This window comes from Ovis aries, chromosome 19 (assembly GCF_016772045.2).
Source record: "Ovis aries strain OAR_USU_Benz2616 breed Rambouillet chromosome 19, ARS-UI_Ramb_v3.0, whole genome shotgun sequence".
Taxonomy (NCBI): domain Eukaryota; kingdom Metazoa; phylum Chordata; class Mammalia; order Artiodactyla; family Bovidae; genus Ovis; species Ovis aries.
The window spans coordinates 60,195,659-60,221,283 of NC_056072.1; the positions used below are offsets into that span (position 1 = coordinate 60,195,659).

Sequence of the window (25,625 nt, forward strand, 5' to 3'; positions counted from 1 at the left end):
ATAGCCCGACCGCAGGGGCTGCAAGGCTTCATTTTTCAGTGTGGTGGCGCCGTGACCCCCCAGCCCTGCTGCCCGGGAACCCAGCGGCACCCCATCTCCTGCACCTGGCGTTCGCCTGTCCCCTAAAGCAGACCCGAGGAATTCGGAGCCCCTCCTCCGCCCGTGAACAGCCGGCCTCCCCGCTCCCGCTGCTCAGAGTGAGTCTGAAACCAGAAGACCTCATCTCCATTAATTAAAGCTGCCATTAAAAATTAAACAACAGGAGTAAGGAGGTGTGAGCCTTATCTCCACGGGCTTTAAGAGTCGTGGTGTTTCTTCAGTTACTTCGCGAGCAGCTTCCATATTTCATCCTGTCTGATTTCTCCAAGGGCCTGGGTTCTCAGCTCAAAAGAGAAGGTGGAGGTGAGGGGGACGGCAGGGGGGGACGCGTCAGGCAGTCCCCATCACACCAGGGTGGGTGCCTGCGAGGCTGGGAGGGCGGTGTGCCGCTCCTGCGTGAGGGCCCCTGGCAGCGGGAGCCCAGGGGGCCCACTGCCCGGCTTCTCTGTGCCCTGCGGACAGTCGCAGAGCCCCCTGAGCCGTGTTGTGGGCACTGCCACAGAGGCCACGGAGACGGCGAGTTTAAGACGCTCGGGGTGCGTGGGCCCGCACAGAAGAAACAATGAAACTCTAAAATCTGAACACCCACCGACCGGCAGCCAGGGGAATTATCTGGAAGGGAGACGGTGTTTCCTGGAGGAAAGCTCCCCATGGGAGGGAGTTCCAGCTGCGTCGCCCCATCCATGCCCAGAGCGGCTGGCACTGGTGGTGCCCAAGCAGCGGCCCCCAGGAGCGGCTGAGGGTGGAGCAGGGCAGATCTCCCAGGGCAGGGGGACAGGGGGCACACGGCCGGGGCAGAGCGCCGAGGGCCAGGCTGGAGGAGGGGCTCGGACCCCCCCCCCCCACAGGAGACAGCATCTCAAGGCACACTTAAGGAGCGAAGAGGAGACGGGCTCGGCCCTGCTCTGCGGCCGCAAGGAGTGAACCGCCGTGCGGGGCCGTGGGGCCCAGGGACTTCAGGGGGACCCCAGGCCGGGGCCAGCCCGCTGGCAGGCCCTCCAAGCCCGGAGCGGCGCTTCCCCGGAGCCCCTCCCACCAGGCCCCCCAGGGCCTGGACCCCCCCCCCCCCCCCCCCCACCGCCAACCCACGACCTGGACGCCTCCACAGCCCGTTTCCTGCCAGCAGGGCCTGGCCGCAGTGTGAACTGCTGATTGGAGTGTGGCGCTGGCTCCAGGCAAGAGCCCCCTGTGAGCACCTGTGCCTGTGAACAGTCAGGGGGGAGGTGCCCCGCCGCTTCCTGCTGCAGCTCCTCGAGGCCTGGGCTCCCCGGGGCCCTGCTGAGCATCCTCGCACATTGAGGGGCTGCTGAGTGTGGCTGGGGGGCTGCTGCTCACCCTCAGGAAGAGAAAACGAGCGTCCTGGGCAGCTCCGTGTGGACAGTACCCCTGTAGATGCAGACATCAATGCAGACACACGCGCCCACACGCACACACTCCACACTAGGCCCATGCAACACGGGGTCCACACTCGCGCTCTGTAGCAGGGCCCTTCAGGATGGGGGTCGGCTCCGGCTGGAGTGGGGAGCTGCTGGGAGCGCACGTGAGGGACCGGGACACCTGAGCTGTGCGATGGTGGCGGGAGGCTGGCCGCCAGGCGGGCAGTTCTGTCCTCACAAAAGCCTGGCAGCCAGCCAGGCCTCCATGCGGGTCAGCTGCTTCTCACACTTGCAGAAACATATTTGGCTAAATGAATAGCTAATTAGTTTGAAAACAAAATGCACAGCACAACAGAAAATTAAAAAGAATTTTTCAAAATGAAGAGACACAAATTTAACTCCACTTCTGTGACTTGCTGGTGACCAAACCCTGAGCAAAGGGCCGCAGGGTCAAGGTCCCAGGACCGCTCCCCACGGGCAGCTGGAGGACCAGGAGCCACACGGGGAAGGGACTCAGGCCACGGGGGTACCGGCCAGGCTCCCCACGCAGGGGTGCTTGGCATTGAGACCGGGCCCCAGGCTCAGAGGACGCTCCCGTGGCAGTGACGCCGGCACCTGCTTCCAGAACCTGGCTCCAGGGCTGGACACGTCCCCGAGCGGCCAGCCGGGGCATGGGCCCGCTGGAGGCCGGGTCAGGGGCCTGCAGCAGCAGCGCTCACAGCCTGTCTGATGGGGCAGACTGGCCCCGGGCCTGCTGGTCAGCGTGCTCCCACAGACCTGAGTGCTCAGGACGCCTGGGAGCACAGGTGTGCAGAACCGAGGTGCCCACAGGCAGCATAGCCGCTTTCTAAACTCCTGGGGCCCTTGGTGGGGCCCCGCCTCCGTGCTTCCCTGTCCTTGTGGCCTCACACCTGCAGGCCTCAGCCCTGGAGCCACAGGGCCATTGGAGCCCAGCCTGCAGGTTGCTGGGTGGTGGTCTGGGGTAGGCCCAGGCATTGGTGTCTAAAGAAGTTCCCGGAGCGGGGTGGGTGGGGGGTGCCCTGGGCACCTAACGTGAGAACCGCTGCCCCCAGCCAGGGGCGCCTGAGGCTAAGCCTGCTTTGCTGCTGAGGACGCCGTGCCATCAGCCACGGCTGCTACTCCACAAAGAACCCCACCCTCTGGGAAACCTGGCTGCAGTCCGAAGCGGCACACTGCAGAGTTCTACGTTCCCCAGGAGCTTGATGCTTGTGGTCTGAGAACTTTAAAGAGAAAATCAAAGGAGGGAAGAAGGCGGACTGCCTCAGGGGCCCCGTCGCCTCCCAGGTGACTGGAAACACAGCCACTCGCACAGTCCGCTGTGCAGACAGGCCTGCTCCCGCGCCCCTGAGCAGGCGAGGCTTCTGCGTGCTGTCACCGCCTCTGATGCCGGCTTCTGGTCTCGGGACAGCTTCCAGAGGCTGCCGGCAGGCTCTGTGGGGACGCACGGCACCGCTCAGCGTGTTCTGGCTGCTGCTCAGTTGCCCAGGCGCGTCCGACTCTGCGACCCCACGGACGGCAGCACCCCAGGCTCCCCCAGCCTTCACCAGCTCCCGGCTTGAGTGTGAGCTTGAGCTTGCTCAAACCATGTCCACTGAGTCGGCGATGCCATCCAACCATCTCAACTTCTGTTGCCCTCTTCTCCTGCCTTCAATCTTTCCCAGCATCAGGGTCTTTTCTAATGAGATGTTTCTTCACATCAGGTGGCCAAAGGATTGGAGCTTCAGTATCAGTCTTTCCAATGAATATTCAAGACTGATTTCCTTTAGGATGGACTGGCTTGAACTTGCAGTCCAAGGAACCCTCAGGAGTCTTCTCCAACATCACAGTTCAAAAGCATCAATTATTTGGCACTCAGCTTTCTTTATGATCCAACTCTCACATCCATACATGACTACTGGAAAAACCATAGCTTTGACTAGACAGACCTTTGTCAGTAAAATAATGTCTCTGCTTTTTAATATGCTGTCTAGGTCGGTCATAGTTTTTCTTCCAAGGAGCCAGTGTATTTTAATTTCATGGCTGCAGTCACCATCTGCAGTGATTTTGGAGCCCAAGGAAATTAAGTCTCTCACTGTTTCCATTGTTTCCCCATCTATTTGCCATGATGTGATGGGACTGGATGCCCTGATCTTAGTTTTCTGAATGTTCAGCCTTCTTTATGGTCCAACTCTCACATCCATATATGACTGCTAGAAAAACCATAGCTTTGACTGTACGGAACTTTGTTGGCTCAGTGTTGTAAGGCCGGACCCCGGGGCCATGATGGGCCGTCCCTTCTCTCCCCGCGCAGGCGGTGAAGTCCCTAATGGAATGAGCCTCCCAGATCCTGGGGACCAATGACAGCACACTGCGCCAGCTAAAAGCCGCCCCACCCCAGCCACGTAGAAGGACCTATCAGCCCGCAACGCCTCGGCCTGGTGACCTATCCTAACCCCCGTCCATTACCCTGACCATCCCTCGCAAGGAACGCATATAAGCCGCTTCTACTACGGTCGGGGCGCGGACTTCCTCGACCTGCCTCGTTCGGGTCCAGGAACCCCACCCAGCAGCGCTTCGCCATTAGAAAGCCTGTTGAGACAATTTTTTGGTGTCCTGGTCGTCTTTTTACCTAACAAATGTATATGAGGTGTAACTTATTACCTAAGTTAAAGAGAATTCCCCCCATTACTGCAAAAATGACTAACTCATTCAAGCACCGAAAAGGCTCTCGCTAAGTGTTTACGAATGCCTCTAGGAGACTCTGGAAAAGGGTTGCCTTCCCTCTTCTCTGATTTCATCCACAGGAGGGAACGAGGCTGTGATGAGCACCTGCTGTGTGCCAGCCCGAGTCCCATCACACAGCTCACCTTGCTGGTTCTGCAGACAGAGTCCACTGAGGCCGGGCGCTGGGCACACCAGGCAGCCTTCCTGGAGCCTCCGCGGAAGAACCTGACATGCAGCACAACAGATGCACGTGAGGGTTTAGCTCCTCCTGCACGACAGACATGAGCCCAGACGGGAGCTCCGTGGTGCAGGCGCAGAGCACGCGTGAGCCCCCGGTGCGTGGAAATGTCGCAGCACCCAGAAGTCCAACAGGTCCTCGTGGAACAGGTCCAACAGGTCCACAGGTCCACCTAACGTGTGGGTGCTGCTGAAGGGTACTTTCTAAAAGGCCCTGTTTTCACATCCACAAATAAAGCCCAACAGACGCGGAGACAGCAAACCCGCAGGAGCTCTTAAGGGGGACAGGCATGGGGCCCGTGTTGCTGGGCTGTGCTTGAGGACCTGGCAGCCGGCACGTGGGTCCACAAGGGGCTCTGACGAACTTGAAAGCCCAAGAAGAGAGCGAATACATACAGAAGAAACAAGACAGGCCCCAAAGACCATTTCCAGCCCAAGCAGCATGTGGTGGCCGCCACAGGGGCTGGGGGCCATCTGCCCGAGGAGGGGCAGAGGAGGGCAAGGCTTGGCCCCGCCTGTCCACCCACTCGCCTGCTGTCTCCACCGGGGCAGAGGAGGGCAGGGCTTGGCCCTGCCTGTCCACCTACTCACCCGATCGCCACTTGAGCTGCTTCAGTCACCAGGGTATTTCACCTCCCAACACTTCAGCCACGCCCCACAAGTGCGGAGGAACTCTGATATTCTAGATAAACACTGGACTTCTACCACAGCCGGGACCCTTCACGCCCACAGGAAACTCCTGACCGCAGGAAGCAGAGGGGACCTGTTTTTCGTGAGCCCCCGACTCACAGAGCCCGTGACCCTGACCGGGAGCCATTGGACGCCTCTCAGCTTAGGGGTGACTTGCTGTGTAGAACCTAGAACCTCGGCCACACCCCCACCCTTGACAGCAGCACGCGAGCTGAGGAGGGGTGCTGGCAGACTCCCTCCCAACATGGAAGTCATGGCGTTTGCCTGAATTAATTCTCACTACAAAGGCAGTGCCAAAGAATGCTCACACTACCGCACAGCTGCACTCATCTCACACACTAGTAAAGTAATGCTCAAAATTGTCCAAGCCAGGCTTCAGCAATGTGAACCATGAACTCCCAGATGTTCAAGCTGGTTTTAGAAAAGGCAGAGGAACCAGAGATCAAATTGCCAACATCCACTGGATCATCGAAAAAGCAAGAGAGTTCCAGAAAAACATCTATTTCTGCTTTCTTAACTATGCCAAAGCTTTTGACTGTGTGGATCACAATCAACTGCGCAAAATTCTTCAAGAGAATACCAGACCACCTGACCTGCCTCTTGACAAACCTGTATACAGGTCAGGAAGCAACAGTTAGAACTGGACATGGAACAACAGACTGGTTCCAAATAGGAAAAGGAGTACATCAAGGCTGTATATTGTCACCCTGCTTATTTAACTTATATGCAGAGTATATCATGAGAAACGCTGGGCTGGAAGAAACACATGGTGGAATCAAGATTGCTGGGAGAAATATCAATAACCTCACCACCCTTATGGCAGAAAGTGAAGAAGAATTAAAAAGCCCCCTGATGAAAGTGAAAGAGGAGAGTGAAAAAGTTGGCTTAAAGCTCAACATTCAGAAAACGAAGATCATGGCATCCGGTCCCGTCACTTCATGGCAAATAGATGGGGAAACAGTGGAAACAGTGTCAGACTTTATTTTTGGGGGCTCCAAAATCACTGCAGATGGTGACTGCAGCGATGAAATTAAAAGACGCTTACTCCTTGGAAGTAAAGTTATGACCAACCTAGATAGCATATTCAAAGGCAGAGACATTACTTTGCCAACAAAGGTCTGTCTAGTCAAGGCTATGGTTTTTCCAGTGGTCATGTATGGATGTGAGAGTTGGACTGTGAAGAAGTGCCGAAGAATTGATGCTTTTGACCTGTGGTGTTGGAGAAGACTCTTGAGAGTCCCTTGGACTGCAAGGAGATCCAACCACTCCATCCTAAAGGAGATCAGCCCTGGGATTTCTTTGGAAGGAATGATGCTGAAGCTGAAACTCCAGTACTTTGGCCACCTCATGCGAAGAGTTGACTCACTGGAAAAGACTCTGATGCTGGGAGGGATTGGGGGCAGGAGGAGAAGGGGACAACCGAGGATGAGATGGCTGGATGGCATCACGGACTCGATGGACATGAGTCTGAGTGAACTCTGGGAGTTGGTGATGGACAGGGAGGCCTGGCGTGCTGAGACTCATGGGGTCGCAGGGAGTCGGACACGACTGAGCGACTGGACTGAACTGAACGGTGGCGGGGAACAGGCCGCAGCCCCCCATTCCTTCCACGTTTATCAGCTGTCTGTTTGTGAAGACAGTTTTCCTGTCCTTCCTCCTTCTGTTTCTGGAGGTTTCTGTATCAGTTTGGGCTTAGAGTCTCTTTTCAAGATCCACCGCGTTACAGCCCTTGTCTGCCATCGCCCACTGTGGCGTGCACATGAGGCGTCTACGCTGGCTCGGAGGCCCCTCTCAGGCCGGTTCCCGTGTGCCGTGTGGACACATGTGGCCTCGCTGTGCTCTGCACACCCCTCAGCATGTCACAAGGAACAGTGCCCGCTGCCCTGACAGGCATGCAGCGCCGTCTGACTGCAGGTCTAATCTGCATGTCTAACAGCTAATGGTGGGAAGCTCTTCTCGTGTGTCATCTGCCATCTGTATACCCCCGTGGTGGATTTTCCTAATCCGATTGTTGGGTTTCATGCTTAATTTTGGGGAGCGCTGTCAGAGTATCTTCTATATTCCAGATCACAGCCCTTTGTTTGGAGTGTGCTTTGCAAATGTTTTTCCCTGTCCATAGCTCCTCTTTTCATCCTGCTCACAGGGTCTTCCACAGAACCAGAGTTTTGATTTTGATGAGGTCTGCTTACAGATCTTGCTTTTGCTGGCTTTAATCTCAGGATCCAGATGTTGCTAGCACACAGCAGTCTGTAATGCAGTGGATTCTCGCAGCACCCAGCGGTCTGTAACGCGGTGGATTCTCGCAGCACACAGAAGTCTGTAATGCAGCGGAGTCTGTGACACGGTGGATTCTTGCAGCACCCAGCGGTCTGACGCGGTGGATTCTCGCAGCACACAGCGGTCTGTGACACGGTGGATTCTCGCAGCACACAGCGGTCTGTGACACGGTGGGTTCTCGCAGCACACAGCGGTCTGACGCGGTGGATTCTCGCAGGACACAGCAGTCTGACGCGGTGGATTCTCGCAGCACACAGCGGTCTGTGACACGGTGGGTTCTCGCAGCACACAGCAGTCTGTGACACGGTGGATTCTCACAGTACACAGCGGTCTGTGACACGGTGGATTCTCGCAGCACACAGCGGTCTGACGCGGTGGATTCTCGCAGGACACAGCAGTCTGACGCGGTGGATTCTCGCAGCACACAGCGGTCTGTGACACGGTGGATTCTCGCAGCACACAGCGGTCTGTGACACGGTGGGTTCTCGCAGGACACAGCGGTCTGTGACACGGTGGGTTCTCGCAGGACACAGCGGTCTGTGCCGCAGTGGATTCTTATGTGCGGATCTTGAGTCTGGTGGCCTCGCTAACGCCTTTATTCGTTTCAGGATTTTCTTTTCTTCTGTTGGGCCCCTCTGGTCATCCGTGAAGATGTTCAGGCCACATGAAAGCAGGGACCGTCTTGTTCCTTCCCTTCTGAGCTACAGCCTTCGTTTTCTCTTCCTTGTCTCCCTCAGAGGCTGGTGCCTGCCTGGTGACAGTGCCCCCTGCCCAGACAGGGATGGACATCCAGAGCCTCACCTTTGTCTCTGGTGTGAGCTGAGGGTTCGGGGACTTGTCTGTGTCTCTCATCTCCTGCTCTGGAACTAATTAAGGCAGTTCTCTTCTACTCCTGATTTTCTAAGGGTTTTTTTTTAAATCATGAATAGAGCTGGTTTTTGTCAAATACTTCTCTGGATCAATTAATATGGTCCTATGATCTTTCCCTTAGATTGTCAGAGACGACATATTTCATTGCTTTTCCGACGCTGACCCAGTGCACACCCAGAATAAACCGCGCTTTGTAGACTGTGGTGTACACGCGTGGTGTGTAGTTCTTTCATGCGCTGCTCAGTTTGACACAACTTCCGTGTCTAACTTCATGAGAGACATTGTCTGTGGTTTTCCCTTGCCTTTGGTTTGGTAACACTGTTTGTCTGACAAACTTGGCTTCATGAAATGAGCTGGGAAGTTTCCCCTGAGCGTGTTTTCTAGAAGAGATTGTGTAAAATTGGTCATAATTCTTCTTTGTAGAGATCTCCAGAGAAACCATCTGGCCTGGAGATTTCTTCTCCTGGAGTCTTACAGTCATGACGTCCATTTCTTCAGAGGTTACAGGACTATTCTGTGTATCAACCTCATCTGGGCTGAGTTTTAGCAGTCTGTGGTTTTCCAGGAACTGGCCCATTTCTTCTCCATCACAGGCTCTCCAAGCACGAGGCGGTGTTTCTCCCTCCCCTCCAAGTGGCTGTGGCGCCCGTGGCATCCGCGGGGACGCAGCCCGCTTCACTGCTGAGGGGCTCGTGTCTTCGCTACCCCTTCTATGTTCCTGCTGGAGGCTGTCGATTTCACCAATTTCTCCCCAAGAACCAGCACTCTGTCCCATTAGTCCTCTCTGCTGTCTTCCTGCCATGAGTCTATTTTTTGCTATCTTTTATTATTTCCTTCCTTCTACTTGCTTGGGGTTTATTTTGCTGTTATTTTCCTAATTTTTTGAGATTTTGAAACTTTTTTAATCTGTGGGTTTACTGCTATACATTTCCCATTCAACTCTGCTTAAGCTGTAGCCCAGGTATTTCGATACACTGGTTTCGAGTCTTTCAAATTTGTTACGGTTAGCATTTTGCCCCACGATACAGACTACCTTGGTCTCACAGGCGCTTGAAAATATATGAGTTCTGCTGCTGTTGGATAACATGCCATTTGGACCCTTTATACCCTTGCTGATTTTCCATCTGCTGCTGAGAGGAGGGTGTTAAGGACTCAGACTCTTGTTTGAGACCGCTTGCTTCTGCCCCACGGAGGTGACAGCGTGTCTTCTTTGGTGCAGACACACCGAGGGTCGCCATGCCCTCCTGGCAGGCAAACCCTTCCATCAGGCAATGTCCTCCCTTGTGTCTCGTGATTTTCTTTGCTCTGAAGCACTGCATCTGATATTGATGACTGCCCGCGTGGTTTTCCGGGTCAGTGTTTAAGTGTCTCTTCTCACCCTTTCCCTTTTCAGACGGCACTGCATTTGAGTTTCTTATAGACGTGCAGCTCTGTGCGTGCCCGTGTCTGTGTGCGTGTGAGAGAGAGACCCTCTCTGTCAGCCCCCAGCGTTCATCGGTTTACTTAGACCATTTGCCTTTAGGATTATCACTGACAGCCGAGCTCAAGTCCACCACTTCAGGACATATTTTCTGTTTGTTCTCTCTGTTCCTCCTGTTTCTCTCTTCTTTCTTCCTGTGGGTTAAACGTCTGACTTATTAATAGCGTGTCTGAGTCCCTGCTCAACCTAACTGTCTCAGCGGCTGCGCTGTGCAATATCGCGACACACACGGAACGCACAACGTGCTGCTGTCCATGCTGAGCCACCCAGAGTGAGGCCTGAGGCCTGCCTTCACTGACATTCCTCGGCCTCCACCGCGTGCAGTCAGCGTGGGCATGTGCAGACTGTGCATGCACGCACAGAGCCAGGTCCAGGGCCAGGTCCAGGTCCAGGTCCAGGTCCAGGTCCAGGTCCAGGTCCAGGTCCAGGTCCAGGCCCAGGTCCAGGGCCAGGGCCAGGTCCAGGTCCAGGTCCAGGTCCAGGTCCAGGGCCAGGGCCAGGGCCAGGCCCAGGTCCAGAACGCCGGGGGCCAGCGTGAGGAATCCCGCCCGTGACAAGGTCATGAGGAAGGAAGCCTGACAAAACGCAAGGACGTGATCAAGCTTCAGGGGTTCCCCCTGGAATTTCCTGAGCATCCACCCCCCAAAAAATTAAAATCTGCCTGCTTTTCCACTCTTCTGATATTCTCTGGAAAAAGTCAAGTCAGGGCTTTAGTCTTCTGCATTTGAAAGGGATGTTTCAGTTAAACTCCTCTGATAGCTCTCTAGCTTGCCTAACAGGTTCCCTGGACCTCTTACAGCTTGTGAATTGCTTACAGCCCCCCAACCGCGAGAGGCACAAAGCTTAAAAGCATCTTAAAGATACAGAGCCTTTCTAAAGAGCTAAAAATCATGCTGGCGAAGAGTTTTCACTGTTGACTCAATGATTGCCGCCAGGCCTCCATATTCTTCATCTTTTAGGCACCTGGGAGGATGTTAATCAATGTAAATGGGATATGGAAAAAGATATATAATAGGTTTGATGTTAGCAACACTGGACTTTTGAGTTAATTGCTTCTCTTTTGCTGTAAATCACTGTACTCCCTCTGCTTGTTATAAGTTGCTGTATCTTTGCTGTGTAAGAATGTAACTTTATTTAGTGCTTTCTGAGAGTGGCACCAGACTTTGGGAAGATCAACACAAATAAGTCTTCTGGTTGACAAACCCTTATCAGAAAAAAGGCTGTAAAATGTTACTTGGCCTTTTTGGCCAGAAGATGATGTAAATCACCTAAGACTTGTGTATACAATTAGGTATGCAGAGAGAAAGCCTGGTTTTGATAAGAGTCTGGGCTGCTAACGCTGCATAACTTTGTGTTACCCATTGATCTCCATGTTTTATCAAAAGTATAAAAGGCCTTCTGAACAACAGAGGACGGGCCAGTCACTGGACTGGTTTCCCCTGTGTCTCCTCTCTAATTTCTGGCTGAATTCCCATCTGGGGCGTGGAGGCTCACCATGTCTACTTACTTGTCCCGGCTTTTAAGATCCACGCGAGGGGGAGCCCAAGGCGGGGCACCCCCCGATATTCAAGAGGACGCCGGTGGCCCAACGGAGACAGTGCAAGCTCCTTGTCTGGAACTTTAGTGGCTTTTCAAGTAAACCAAATTATTCAGCCTTCTTTCTCCACTTAATCTTCCTACTACACTATCTCTTCATAATCTAATCTTATATTTCTATATTAAAAAATAAATAAGTTCTCCTCGCCAACGCCGTCCCCACTTCAAATTCCCTGGATCCACCAGGGCTGGACCCCGGCAATAGATACAGATACAGACACAGATACAGATACAGATACAGGTATAGATACAGATAGAGATAGAGATAGAGATATAGACACAGGTATAGACATATAGGTACAGATTCAGATACAGACACAGATAGAGACACAGGTGTGGCTATACCTACAGACAGACACAGACGCATTTCCGCATGTGCATTTGTCTCGCATCGTGACTTGTCACCTTGTTTAACAATCAAATATGATTTTAACAGTGACTGTGACAGAAGATACTCTTGTATTTATCTGCATTTTTAATTTGTTCTGTTATTTCTTATTCATATTCCAAAATTACTTCTTTTATCGTTGTCTCTGTTTCAAGAACTCACTTTGCCACTCTTCACAGGCACACTGGCAGCCACGCCCTCCCCCAGCTCTCTGTGGCCTGAGAATGTCATTCCCTCCTCTGTCCTGAAGGGCAGCTTTGGTGGGTGTAGCCTTCGTGGCTGAGAGTTTTCTTTCAGGGCTTGGTAACAGACCACTTCCTTCTGGCCTCCGGGATGCTAGGCAGGGCTGCCTCACCTGTCACGTCAGTGCCAGGAGCACCAGTCTTCTCTGACCGCTTTCAAGTCCTGTCTCTAGTTTTCAGAGACTTCGTGATTGTGAGGGCAGGTGTAGCTTCCCTGGAATCTGCTCGGCATCTGGAAACAGAGCCTTGACTGCACGTCTGCACCCGCCTGGTTCTGCTGAGACCCTGGGGCAGAAAGTGCTCCCTGCGAGCCACTTGCTAGGGGTCCTCCGGTAGTGCAGGCCCCAGTGTTCCAGGTGGGAAGGCGTCTCTGGGCTACAGACACCAGGGGCCCTGCTGGCCAACAGCTCATGGATGGTCTAGGTGGGAGCAAGGACCCTCTCTCTGGTCCACATGGCGAAGTGCTCCTCCTGGGTCAGTGCCCCTGGCTGCCCCACAGTCCTGCTGGGGCAGGATCCCCCGGTATGCTGCTTTCTCACAGGAAGAAACGTGTCTCTGACCCCCAGGGATGAAGACACTTATTGGAGCCACGTGTTGGGGGCTACCCCCCAACCTCCAGTGTTGCTGGGGGCTCCCTCTTAATCCAGGCAACAGGAGCCCGCCTGGGTGGTCGTCTGCCATGAGCTTGGGCCCGAGACGCTGTCCCTGGGAGGGCGCGTGCGCACACGGGCCAGCCCACTGTGGCTCCTCCTCTCAGTCCTCGGCGGCTTGCAACATATCCAGGGCTCCCGGCTGCCCCTGGCGGGGAGCAGGGGAGGGGAACCTGGCCGTCCCTCCCCCCCACCCCCGGGGGCTCCCTCTCTGCAGGCTGCTATCTGCCTGACAGACAGCTGGGTTCATTTATTTCTGCTTCTATTAATTTTTAATCCCATCTCTGTTGATTTGATTTTTGGAATAAGAAAAATAGCAACATGATTCAAATGTCAAACTACTTATAAAAATATACTCAGAGATGTCCCTCACCCTCCCTGTCTTCCGAGCCCATTCCCACTCCTTGCTTGTAGGTAAAAATCTTGTTAGTTTCTGATTTATCTGAGTTTCTTGATTTATCTGATTTCTGATTTCTTGAGTTTCTTTTTGAAAACTGAGGCGTTTTGAACACCACTGTCGTTTTTCTCATTTCAACAGAGGCTTGATTTTGGGCTCAGAATCTCAGCCAGCAGTTAATCATTCACAGCCCAGCAACTTAAAATCTTCACAATCTGCATGTTTCCCTTTCAAAACCCTTCAGATGCCTCTCGGATCCCATTTAAACCCACTCTCTGCTTTCTGCTCAACTCCTCCATCTGTTGAGTCACTTGCCTGCTTTCCCTCTTTAAATTCTACTGATGCAGGATTTTTCTGACTTTCTCATAGTTCTCATAGTTCTCATTCTTCCTTCCACGGTTAACACATCTGAGAGTCATCTAGAAGAAAAGGCGCTGCCTCAACTGGAGTCTGCTGCGAGACTGTCTCTGTGCAGCGGGTGTGTCTCCTGGGAGGCCTCTCCTGGGGTAGGGTGGTCACAGGACAGGGCGGGAGCACCCTGGACAGCGCTACCCACCCACATGCTCGAGGTCATGTGCTCAAGGTCATGTGCTCACATGTGCTCACCGGGGGCGGGGAGCGTGCTCAGGACACCACTGATAGGACGGAAGACCTCCAAAGTGCAATTCCAGGGTCCGGAGGAGACCTGCCGCCTCGCACAGTCCACAGTCCTGACAGTCCGGCTCAGTACCCCCACCAGCCCTGAGCACTGGTTACTACGTCCCCATCGCTAAGCTCCCGGGCCCCTCCCAAGCCCCCCCACCAAGGCCCGCAACACGGCTTCCGGGTCCAGCGCTGGTGGAAACCCAACTGGCAGCACTGTCTACCAGCTTCTCCACCAGCCAACATGTGTCCCCGGCACCCACAGGGATGGAGCAGCGTCCAGGCGACGCCGCAGGCTGGGAACCGGCAGCCAGGGGCCGCCACCTCGTGTTCACCTAAGGGGCACCTGGCGTTCTCGTCGGAGGCCGACAGCACCTGCTCAACGCTTGCCGGCTGTGGCCCTCTGAATAGGAGGCGGGACGGCCTGTGGTGCTCCTGGGAGAACGGCAGGAAGCCAGGCCCACAGGGTCCACGGGGACAGTCCTCCCAGAGGTGAGGCAGGCCGGAACTCCGTACATCCCAAAGCACCTCACGTAAGATGTGAAGTGCTTTCTTGAGACTCTCACTCAGGTGAATAAGCCAACCTCCCTCTGCTTGAGCTGAGAAGCCAGAACCCTGTGACTCTGAGACCTCCGAGACCCCTGCAGACGCTCGGGTTTACTCAGAATGGCTCCAAGTAAGATGGCCCCTGGATCCCTGGAGACCACACGGCCCCATGTGACCCTCGGACAGCGCCGGCCGTCTGCCTGCTGTGGGAGGCAGGAGGCCACGTCGTCTGGAGGTGGGCCTGAGCTGCTGCTGACAGAGGTGGGGCGGCCTGCCCTCTGCAGGGACCTGCACGGGGCCTGCCATCCACAGACGGCCCTTCCCGCCCCCTCTCTGCTCTGGGTCCTGCAGGGCTGGTGCTGCGACGTGTAAGAACAGCGTCCTGACCTGGCAGTCACCAGGGCAAATCAACCACGTCGGTGCAGAAGCCAGGGCAGGGCCAGGGGACAGAGCTGGGCCAGGAGGGGAGAGGGGCGCACACACCAGGCCCGAGCAGGTGGCGTCCAGGGCGGGGCGGGGCGGCGCAGGGCAGACGAGGCCGTGAGAACCGTGGCCGGGGACAGAGGGCTGGCCACCAGGCCAGGAGACCGTCAGGGCCAGCGCCCCTCCCGTGGGCGACAGACGAGGACGCAGGGCGCAGAGGAGCAGCAGCTTCCGCCACCAGGACACGCGGGGCTGGATGGGGCGAGGGGACCTAGAGCCGGGAGAGGAGCGAGCCGGGAGACCTGGGCCTTTCCTGCGGGGGCGTGCTCACAGGAGACTGTCCGTGCGGGACGCGGGCCCTCCACACGGGGCTGCTGCAGCGGCCTCACACGCCTCCCACACTTGCCGCCACATGCCACACAGGCCACGCTGTCCTGCACAGTAAACAGCGAGGACACAGGGGTCACGAAGTCCACGCCCCAGAACACGGGGCCGCGTTCTGCGGCTCCCCGGCTTCTCCTGCCCAACGAGGCCGAGCACACAGCAGGTCAGACGGCGTCCTCAGGGCAAGAGCCTGACCTTCCCGCCCCCTGGCCCCCGCAACCAGCTCCCAGCTACTGGGAGTCCAGGATGACCAGCTGTGGTTCCAATGCCCCTAAACAGGCTTCCACCATCAGTGTCTAAGCTTAAGAGAAGATGGAAGAAAAAAGAGGAGCTTGACACAGCCAGTCCCTGAGGCTGTGTGCACAGAGCTGAGAGTGTCAAGGTCTGAGCCTTCAGTAAACGAGGCAGATTTATACAGAAACACAACAGCAGCAGCTTCCGTTACAGAAACAGAGCCGTCCCCAGAAAAGGCATGCCCGGCCCGCGCCAGGCCCCCCGCCTCCCCCCAGAGCCCCAGCTCCTGTTGTGCGAAGGGCTGGTGTCTAAGCGTCTCCATGGGTCTCCTGGACACTTTCAGTAACGGCCCACGACCAGGCAGGCAGACCCCACTGAGAAGAAGGGCCCCTCAGCACAAGTAGGGAGTCTGGACGTGACCAAGGACGTGGGGCAGGGGGACGGGATGCTGAGGACACAGCAGAGGAGGGTGGCCTGCCACCCGCACCCCTCACACGTTGGCGTCCCTGACACCGAGGGTACCAGAGGGCAGCTGTGGAGCAGGCAGCGCCCTCCTGCCCCACGGCCAGGCTCCACGGAACAGGCTGCAGTCAAGCCCACGAGACACCTCCAGCCTCGAAGCTGCAGACCGAGACAGAGCCTCCAGGACGCATGGGGACGGCAGGCAGGGGGGCCTGGCCCTGGGCTCGGGCGCAGGAAGAGCCACACGCTCACCGCCCCCCACCCCACCCCCCGCCACGCCCTCAGGCGTTCGTCTGAAAAACCAGCACGACCAGCAAAACGAGCCCCCGAACAGTGAGCAAGTTACGACTGGCTTTGCGAGGGTCGCTGCGGGCCTGGAAGGGCAGGCACTGTGTCTCCGCGTCTCGTTCACTTCAGAGGCCCACCCTCAGGAAAGCAGGATGGGCCGCTGATCGCCGGCCCCAGGAGAATCAGCAACCACACGAGGCTACTGCACGCAAGGCTCCTCCCAGAGCAGACCGAGGGGGCGAGTTCCCTGGACCTGCAGGACCCACCTGCCTCTCCAGGCGCCCCAGCTGCTCCTTGTAGAAGGCGTCGCGGCGTCTCAGCTCCGCCTCCTGGCTCTCCAGCTCCCTGGCCTGTGGGGAGAGCAGAACCCAGTCAGCTGTCGGCGACTTAGGAGCCGAAGCCCACACCGTGCCAGGCCACCACCTGCCATCCAGGGAGGACCCTGCGGCACCCACACGGGCAAGTATGTTCCCAGCACCGGCCAGGTGCCCACAGGCTCCCCAGGCAGGAGGGTGACCAGACCCCGTGACGACGCAGAGACAGAGGGGCCTCAGCACGGCCGGAAGCTCAAACCCACGGGGCTGGGGGGGGGGGGGGGGGATGGCGTCTGGGCAGATGGGACCCCAGGCTCTTGGGATGGAAGCACTGCACACACGCCGCCAAATCGCGCCCGATCTCCTCCTGCCGAGCAGAGCCCCTGCGTCTGGGGCCGGGGATCTGAAGGGGGCAGCGTGGGAACCCAGCGTCCTACGTCTCGGGGGCAGCTGCCCTCCGCCTCCTGAGGGAGCAAAGAGAACGGCCGGTGCACACGGGCGAGGGCCTCCCAGGGTCACAGCGGGCTGAGGCCGAGCTACCCGGCCAGCCCCTCCTCACCCTCACCCAGCCGGGGGACCCTCAACAGCCCCCAACCGCCGGCAGGCCTTGGCACGGGGATGCCGCATCAGCCGGGACAGGCACTTGCATCCTGCTCCTTGCGGGGAGGCCGTGTCCCCAGAGCCCTTGGGCCCTCCCGGGTCAGGGACTCCAGCCCACCTCTGCCTGAGAATGGCGAGGGTTGGCCTGGCACAGGGGCTGCAGAAAGAGCAGCAGACAGCGCCCGGACCAGCGGCCACACAGGGACCCGGGCTTGGGGGACACACGACAGAGTCCACAGCGGGCTTGCCGTGGCCCCAGGTCAGAGCGGAACGTGGACAGTGCCATGTGACAAGCAGGCCTGAGAAGCAGCCAGGCCGGGGAGGGGCGGGATCCCCCGGGAAGGGGCGGGGGTGCGGGGAAGGTGCTGGCCTCATGAGGCTCAGATCCCAGTGGACAGGAAACAGACAACTGCAGAGGCCATCTTGTCCCTAAGGGCGCTTCCCAACCGTCTTCTGGGAAGAAGCACGGAATGAAGCGCGCTCTGCCCAGCATGGAAGCAGAGTGTCCCCACTGTGCAGGCCCTGCTCACAGGCCGCGGTCCGGGAAGGGCAGGGAAGGGTGGGGATGGTGCGCGGTGCAGTCAGGGGGCAGGGGAGCACGCTCAGTGCGCCTCTGTGCTCCAAACACGCGGAGGGGACAACCACGCGGCCAGGCCGTGTGCATAGCCAAGACATGAACACCCAGCAGCAGACGGGCACGCAGGCTGGGGAGGCGGGAGCCGCAGGCTTGGGCAGGGCTGGGCGGGGGCCAACTTCAGCCCCAGAGCCCAGGGCTCCCCTGGAACAAGAAGCTGCTGAGAAAATCCTTAGGATCCCACATCGGCCATGGTTCTCAGTCTGCCTGAACTTGCCTTCAGCCCAGACGCCCAGGCTCCAGGCCCGTGAACCCCAGGCCATAGCTGGGCAGCGCGGGACGGGCCTGCACCGGGCCAGGTATAGGCCACCATGAACATGCTCGGCAACGAGACAAGAAAACAGAGAAAGAAAGGCCACAATCAAACCTGTGGCTCAAAACAAGCCTGCAAACCAAACGCCAAACACGTGAGGAAGTGTAAGCTCAGAAAGGCCGCCAGCAAACCAGCAGCCACTGCAGACACACGTGACGGGACGCCGAGACGGGGCGGGACGCCGGGAGACGGGACTTCCAAAACTTTTATTATGTGAAAATGTGTTATGCATTAAATAACATTAAATAAACCCAGATATTACAGTAATATTAAAATATATTGAGTAATATAAGTGTTAATACTTTTAAAAGCCAGACAGTCGTCACTGAGCATCGGAGGGTAAACGAGGGGAGATCCTGCTCCGTCCCTGGCGCCCACCTCTGTTCCCCAGGCCCCTACAGCAGGCCACCCCCACGCACGCACTTCAGTATCTCTCTAACAGATAAGGACTTCTATTTTCCTAAACAGAACCAGCAGCACTGCATACCAAGAAAAAACAATGAATTACTTGACATTATCAAATATTCACCCAGTGTTCAAATTTCCAGTTGATAAAGGAATTTGAACATGTGAGTTTAAGGTGCTTAAAAAGGTACATGAACCTCTCATTAAAAAAGAAAAAACTATGAAACAGGCAAGCCTCTACACAGGCAAACATTATAAATTAGAATTCCTTCAAAGCAAGGAGTCAAACGCCTAAGACAAGCCCCAAGCTGAGGGCAGTAGAGGAAACAGGGCCTCAGCACAGAGACGAGGGCCCCAGGATGTCGGGACAGGGGCGCTGGGAGACTTGGAGAGCGCAGAGTTGAGCCCAGGGCCCCATGTCTGCTCAGGATGCGGGCACTGGGGGGCAGCAGAGGAGGAGGGGACGGGGCGTTCTGAGCAGATGGGGGGGCAGGCGTGGGGGCTGGAGGAGGGGAGGGGAGGGGGGCGAGGAGAGAAGAGCCCACGCAAGGGGTCACGGCCTCTGGGAGGGTCCTCAGGGTCCTGGGGCCCTGCGCTCGGCCCCAAAGTGACCCCCAAACCCTGACACGTAGCGGTGGCTGGGCGGGAGGTGGCAGGCTCCAGGGAGGCCATGGTCGTGGTCCCGGTCCAGAAACCCCAACTCGCCCACAGACGCGGAGCCCACCCACCTGGGGTCACGAGCTGCCTTCTGGGGACAACCCCACAGTGCGGAGCTGAGAAGCCTCGGCCCAGCAGCCTGGCGGGCTCAGGACAGGACTGCGGCCGCGAGAGGCGAGGGCAGGGGCCGCGCTGCGACCAGTGCAGCCCCGTGGGCACTGTGCCGTCACACGTGGTCACTGCTTAAAACCACTCAGCGTGTGACTTGTTATCTGTCAATAATTAATATAAAATGCAAACCAAATAATCTTACCCTTAAAGAAAAAAATTCCACTTTGGATAAAAGAAAAGAAAAGGGAAACCCTACTACATGCCACCCATCAGAGGCTCAGCCCCCCACACCGAGGACCTCACAGAACGAAAGGAAGCCTTCACTGATATAAATATACAGTGCAGGGCCCACCACTCTGACTTGTTTACGCAAAAGGCTCAGCATTCAGTCAAAAACTTAAACACACAAACAAAACGATAAAGACGCACCACAAGAGGAAACACTCAACAAAGCCAGCTGCGACAACGGTCCGGATGCTGAAGTCAATGCGGAGGGGCTCTAAAATAACCATGGTTACCACGCCGGGGAATCCAGCAGGAAAGGGTGGGCGCCACAGGGGAAGCGGTAGAGACGTCCCATGGGGAGGCGGGCGCCCCCTCGCCGAGGCTGCTGGCCCCTGCTGGCCTCGAGACCCTGTCTCTGACCGCGGCCTCTGACCGTCTGGCGTGACGTGTCTGAGTGTGCACGCCCTGATGTCTCCCCAAGCACCGCCCAACCCAGCATGCGGCCTCCAGCTTCCCCGGAAAACGTCAGCAGCTTTCGAAGCCTTCTGTGTCCGCCCTTTCTCTAGCTGTTCTTCCCGAGCGTCTGGGTCACCCTACTGTTTGCACCTAACTGTCCCCCACCTGTCAGGCAGCCAGTGTTCAACAACGGGCTCGACGGTTCACAGCAAACGCCCCCCGGGGAAAGGCTGCTTCCACTGGGCAACCTGAGTGACGGCCGATAAGGCTAGCCTTGTGAGTGGGGTCCTCCGGGAAACCCCCCAAGCAGGAAAAAGGATGCTGACCTCTGGGGACGGGGCTTTGAAGGACTCCAGTCCTTTCCCAGTCCCTTCTGGGCTTCCCTAGTGGCTCAGATAGTAGAGAATTAGCCTGCAATGCCGGAGACCTGGGTTCAATCCCTGGGTTGGAGGGATCCCCCAGAGAAGGGAACGGCTACCCACTCCAGAATTCCTGCTTGGAGAATCCCATGGACAGAGCAGTCTGGCGGGCTAGAGTCCACAGGGTCCGAAAAACTCAGACACGACAGAGGGCCTAACACACACAGCCCTCTTCTGCCGAGGCTGCTGGGTTTCACCATGAACACGTGCGCTGGTTTTCCAGGTCCCTGCTTAGCTGGGGAGAGAAGGATGGGAACAGCACATTTTGAAATGCCACAAGCCTCGCTGTCCTACTGCGATTCACCATTATTTCCTGAACGAACGCTTCTGGATGGCTACAAGCCTTTGGTCAATTTTCAGTTCTGAAAAAAACAGGCTCTGAGCATCTTCATTGCTTTTATGGAAGAGAGGGTCTTCAGAGGCCCCTCCTCCACCGTCACTGACATCACCCAAACTATAGAACCGAACCAAAGGGAAATGCGAGAGATTGCGGTTCATTAGCAGGCTGCGGGCAGAGCAAAGAGCCCAGGAACATGGAAATGAGTCATCAGAAATTATTCAGGTTGAAACAGAACCAGACAAAGCAGGAGAGACAGAACGAAACAGGCCCCCAAGCTCTGTGGGGCAGCACCAGGCGGCAGAGCACGCGCTCATCGGAGTCCCCGCAGGAGAGAAAGACGGCCAAGAAAACGAAGAGGGGAAGGCCGAGAATCCCCCAAAACTAAGTAAACGCCACAGACAGATCTGAGAAGCTCAGGAAATCCCAGGCAGGGCGCTTCTGTGAGTTCTTAAATAATTCCTGGAGCAACCGAACATTTTTTGAGCATAGATTGTCACAGTCTTTTTTTAAAAAGTAATTTTGAGAATAACCACTAAAAATGTAACCAAAAAAGGCACAAACAAAAAGTCAGGAGAGAAGATAAAACGAAACCCTAAAATATACTGATTCATCTCCACCATCTCCCTCGAAAAAGTCTGCAAGAAAGTAGCCACAGAGGAGCAAAGGGCCGCTGAAGAAACAAAGCAAGCAGCAAACGGCGGACTTAGGGGCACTCACACCACGGATCACGCTGAACACGCTTACCCTGTTAGCCTCCTGTTGCTACTGCAAGAACTCACCAAACACTCAGTGGCTTGAAACAATACAGACTGGCTCCGCGCAGCTCTGGAGGGCAGAGGGTCCGGGGGTCTCGCTCGGCTGAAACTGCGGCGCCAGCAGGACCGCTTCCTCCTGGCAGCTCCGGGGGGGCTGCCTCCTCACCTTGCCCGGCGCCCAGCGGCCGCCTCTGCTTCTGGGCTCCTGGCCTCACAGTGCCCACACCGCTGAGATACCATCACGCCTCCTCCTCTGCCTCTCCTGTCCCCTCTTTCCTGATGAGGACACTGGGCTCCCCAGGGTAATGCAGGGCCCTCTCCCCGTCACATGCCCTTAGGTCAGTCACATCGCACAGCCCCAGTCACCAGGCGAGAGGTCATCATCACAGGCCTGGGGGTCAGGGCACAGACATCTGTGCGGGCCGTTATTCTGCTCACCACACACCCCCACGCAAAGGCAGAACAGCTCTACGTTATTGATAAAAATGATGCAAAAAGGGTCTTAGAAATGGGAAAAGGATACAGGGGCAGACTAAGTGTCAGCACGCTGGTGAAGCTGTATTAACATCAGATAAAGGAGAAGTCAATACAAAAGACATTACCAGACACAATATAAAGAAGGCAAGTTCACAGTCATAACAGAGACAGTCAAGAAGAGATAACGACTGCAAACGTCTACACACCTAGTAGTTTCTTCCAGTAGCCATGTGTGGACGTGAGAGCTGGACCATAAAGAAGGCTGCTGCTGCTGTTGCTGCTAAGTCGCTCCAGTCGTGTCCGACTCTGTGCGACCCCATAGACGGCAGCCCACCAGGCTCCCCGTCCCTGGGATGAGCACCGAACAATGGACAGCAAGGAGATCAAACCAGTCAATCCTAAAAGTAATCAATCCTGAATATTCACTGGAAGGACTGATGCTGAAGCTGAAAATCTAATACTTTGGAGTCAGAAGAACTGACTCCTTGGAAAAGACCCTGATTCTGGGAAAGATTGAAGGCAGGAGGAGAAAGGGATGACAGAGGATGAGATGGTTGGATGGCATCACTGACTTGATGGACATGAGTTTGAGCAGACTCCAGGAGTTGGTGATGGACAGGGAGGCCTGACATGCTGCAGTCCATGGGGTCGCGAAGAGTCGGACACGACTGAGCGCCTGAACAATAACAACGCACCTAATAACAGAAACCCCAAAGACGTAAATCAGACCTGACATACCAGAGAACACGGACAAACCCCCGTCACAGTCAGAGACGAGCGCCTCTGAAAACACACAGAGCTGAGCCAGCAGGGTGCCTGCAGGGCAGACAGGCTCGCAGCAGCACAGTAAGAGGAGAGCCGGCCCGGGAATCGCAGGCTGGCTCCCCTGCGCGACCCCGCATCTGACCCACCGCCCCGCCCCCACTGCCTCTCAGCAGCACCCAGACTCGGGGCGGAAGGTACGACTTCAGTTACAACAGAGACGGGGATCACAGGTGACTCCTCAGCGACAGGGCTGAGGCAGCAAAAAGCGGCGGCCCTGTATAAAAAGTCAACAGACAGCACCTCAAGCGCTTCTCCAATTCATCCAATCATCTGGTGAGGAGGGACCAAGTAAACCCATTTAACAGACAAGCAAACCGAGGCACAAAGTGATGAAGTCTCCCAGAGCCACCCAGCAAGGACGCGCAGAGATGAGATGCTGCCGTCACGGACTCTCCCCCGGCCCCCAGGACCACACCAGGGAGGCAGAAGCCTCCCCGGCAACAGGCTGCGGGCTTGGCCCGGGGAGCAGGAAGGTGGGGGGAGGCCAGATGTGCTGACCCAAGCCAGCCCAGAGCTCTGAGCAGGACCCTGGTATGATCCGACTGATTCATGCTTTAACCCAGCTCCCAGAAGCTGAGCTGGACGGCTGCTGCCCAGGAGGACGGCTGACCCCTGACCCCTCTCGTCGGGCACACAGCGTCCGCAGTGGCTGTGAGGGCTGCCTCTGCTCAAGGGCAGCCCGGAGCCTCACGGAGGAGCCTGCGGCCTTCAGCCGCGCACGTCTCACGGAGGAGCGCGGAGAACAGCCCCGCCCGCTCACCCGGGGCGGCAGCAGGGCGGCGCTGCCCCGTGTCTGCAGATGGGCAGGCTCGAGGGGCGGGGCGGGGGGGCGCCCGGGGCCCAGAGACCCGCCCACACCGCCCGCGCCTGGGCCGGGGCGCTCGCACGGAGCCGGCTGTGGACCGAGGACCCAGGCGCCCGGCCGCCGGCGAGGGGCCCACCCCTGTCCAGCCCTGCGGAGGCTCCCGGAGCACCTGCCCGCCGGATGTGAGCTGACAGCTCCTCAGAGCAAAGAGGCGGGGACGCAGCCCCGGACGTGCTGGACGGGCGTAGGGGCCCTGGTCACGCCCCGAGCCTGTGCCTGTCCCCAGGCCCTGGAGAGACGCGGGCTCCGGGCAGCGCCGCCCCCACACCACCGGCCCCATGACGGGCGCGACCACAGGGTGTGGGGACTTGGAGGAGCGACCCCAGCGCTGGCGGGGCCTCGGGGGCGCGGGACGGAGGCCGCTCAGCTGGCCGCTGAGGCCAGGGAAGGTGCGGGCGTGCGGGCGTCTGCTCAGAACCCCGGGCCCTGGCAGGTGACGGCTGCGGCACTGAGGGACCCCGGCTCCTGAGCATGCCGCCCCCTCCAGGCAGGCTGGGCCCTGGGCTCCGCTCTTCCAGCAGGGCACCTCTTCCTCTGCGCCCTGCCGGCCAGCCAGGCGGACTCACCCAGGCACTGCCTTCCTGGACCCTCTGCCCCTGGGAAACGCACACCCTGGAGGGTGGGGGCAGGGGCGTGCCATCCCCCTCAGTGGGGCGGGCACCTGGCTCAGGCGCTGAAGGCCCCAGCCCTGGACCCGGGCCGGCCTCCCTTCCACCGCCCTGCCCCCTCAGCGGGGCGGGTCTCACGGTCGCGTCAGGCCGGGCTGTCATCATTCCCCTCTCGGCCAACCAGACCCCCCACGCCTGCATGGACGCCCAGCACACCGGCTCCCAAGCATCGCTGTACGCCCTGACCTGTCGATGCCCCTGCAGACATCCGCACTTCGCAGGAGGGGCCCGAGCCCCGTCCGTCCAGCAGGGCACCTGGTGGGCAGGCATCGACCACACGCCCTAGGAACTAAACTGACAGGCTCACGTGATCAGAAGCCCAGCTCAGGCCCCCACAGAAGGCCACAGCCTTCAAGAGTCTCCAGGGAGCTGACCCACTTGCTCTCCAGCAAACAGCCCCTCCCCGGGACTGCCCCGTGCACACACAGGGTGCTGATCGGTTCCCTCTGCTTCCTGGGTCCCCGGGAACAGGATGCAAGTGACCCGCACTGGCGGCCTGACCTGGCGGGGGGCTGGTGTGGGACCAGGTGACCCCACCTGCCGCAGGCCAGAGAGAGGAGGACGGGCCACACAGGGCAGGCCCGGCCAGCGCGGTCTGCGTGCTGGACCTCTGGCTTCCGGGTCATCCCTGTGGGTGGAGCAGCTCGCAGATCCTGCCCTCAGGAGTGTTTCCCGGGACCCAGGGTAGTCCCCGCGTGGGCGGCCGGGGAGACTAGCGGCCCCTGCTGCTCCGCAGGGCCCGGGTCAGAGAGCCGCAACAGGCCAGAGAGCCGCACAGGCCAGAGAGCCGCACAGGCCAGAGAGCCGCAACAGGCCAGGCCTCGGTCACTCAAGGCTGCCGCTGCTCGGAGCTGCTCAGAGCCAACATGCCAACACCGTCTCGAGCGGTGCAGACCTTCCCCTCACAGGAGGGGCCCCCAACCCGGGCCAGCAGGAGTGGGCCCCCAACGCGGGCCAGTGGGAGGCGCGCCGTCCACCCACAGGAGGGGCCCCCAACCCGGGCCAGCGGGAGGCGCGCCGTCCCAACGGGGGCAGATGCAGCCACAGCACCTGCCGCGTGCAGCCCGCCCCCCGGGGGAGCTCCCTGCCCTGGGAGTGAGCGCGGGCTGTCAGCCTGCTGAGAGCCGACCGTGTGTGGGCGTGTGCACACGTGTGTGTGTGAGTCGTGGACACTGCCGCCTCCCCTCACTCCCCGGCCCCCCACGCAGGGACTACCCTGGGTCCCGGGGAACACTCCTGAGGGCGGGGTCTGCGAGCTGCTCCACCCACAGGGATGACCCGGAAGCCAGAGGTCCAGCACGCAGACCGCGCGGGCCGGGCCTGCCCTGTGTGGCCCGTCCTCCTCTCTGGCCTGCAGCAGTTGGGGTCACCTGGTCCCACACCAGCCCCCCGCCAGGTCAGGCCGCCAGTGCGGGTCACTTGCGTCCTGTTCCCGGGGACCCAGGAAGCAGAGGGAACTGACCAGTGCCCCTCTGGGGACGGGGCACCTCCAGGAGCCTGAGGCCTGCGGGCATCCTGCCCACCTACCCCTCAGAGGGGCAGCGGGGGAGGCCTGA

The 25,625-nt window shown here is 58.0% G+C and overlaps 1 protein-coding gene across 1 annotated transcript in view; it reads right to left on the minus strand.

Moving 5' to 3' along the window:
• Window positions 1-25,625, minus strand: part of CHCHD6 (coiled-coil-helix-coiled-coil-helix domain containing 6) — a 91,420-nt gene that overhangs the window by 11,168 nt on the left and 54,627 nt on the right. The window contains exon 5 of the mRNA XM_027957877.2: window positions 16,272-16,355. Within this exon, the coding sequence (XP_027813678.2) occupies window positions 16,272-16,355 (84 nt within the window). The remainder of the gene's footprint in view (window positions 1-16,271; window positions 16,356-25,625) is intronic.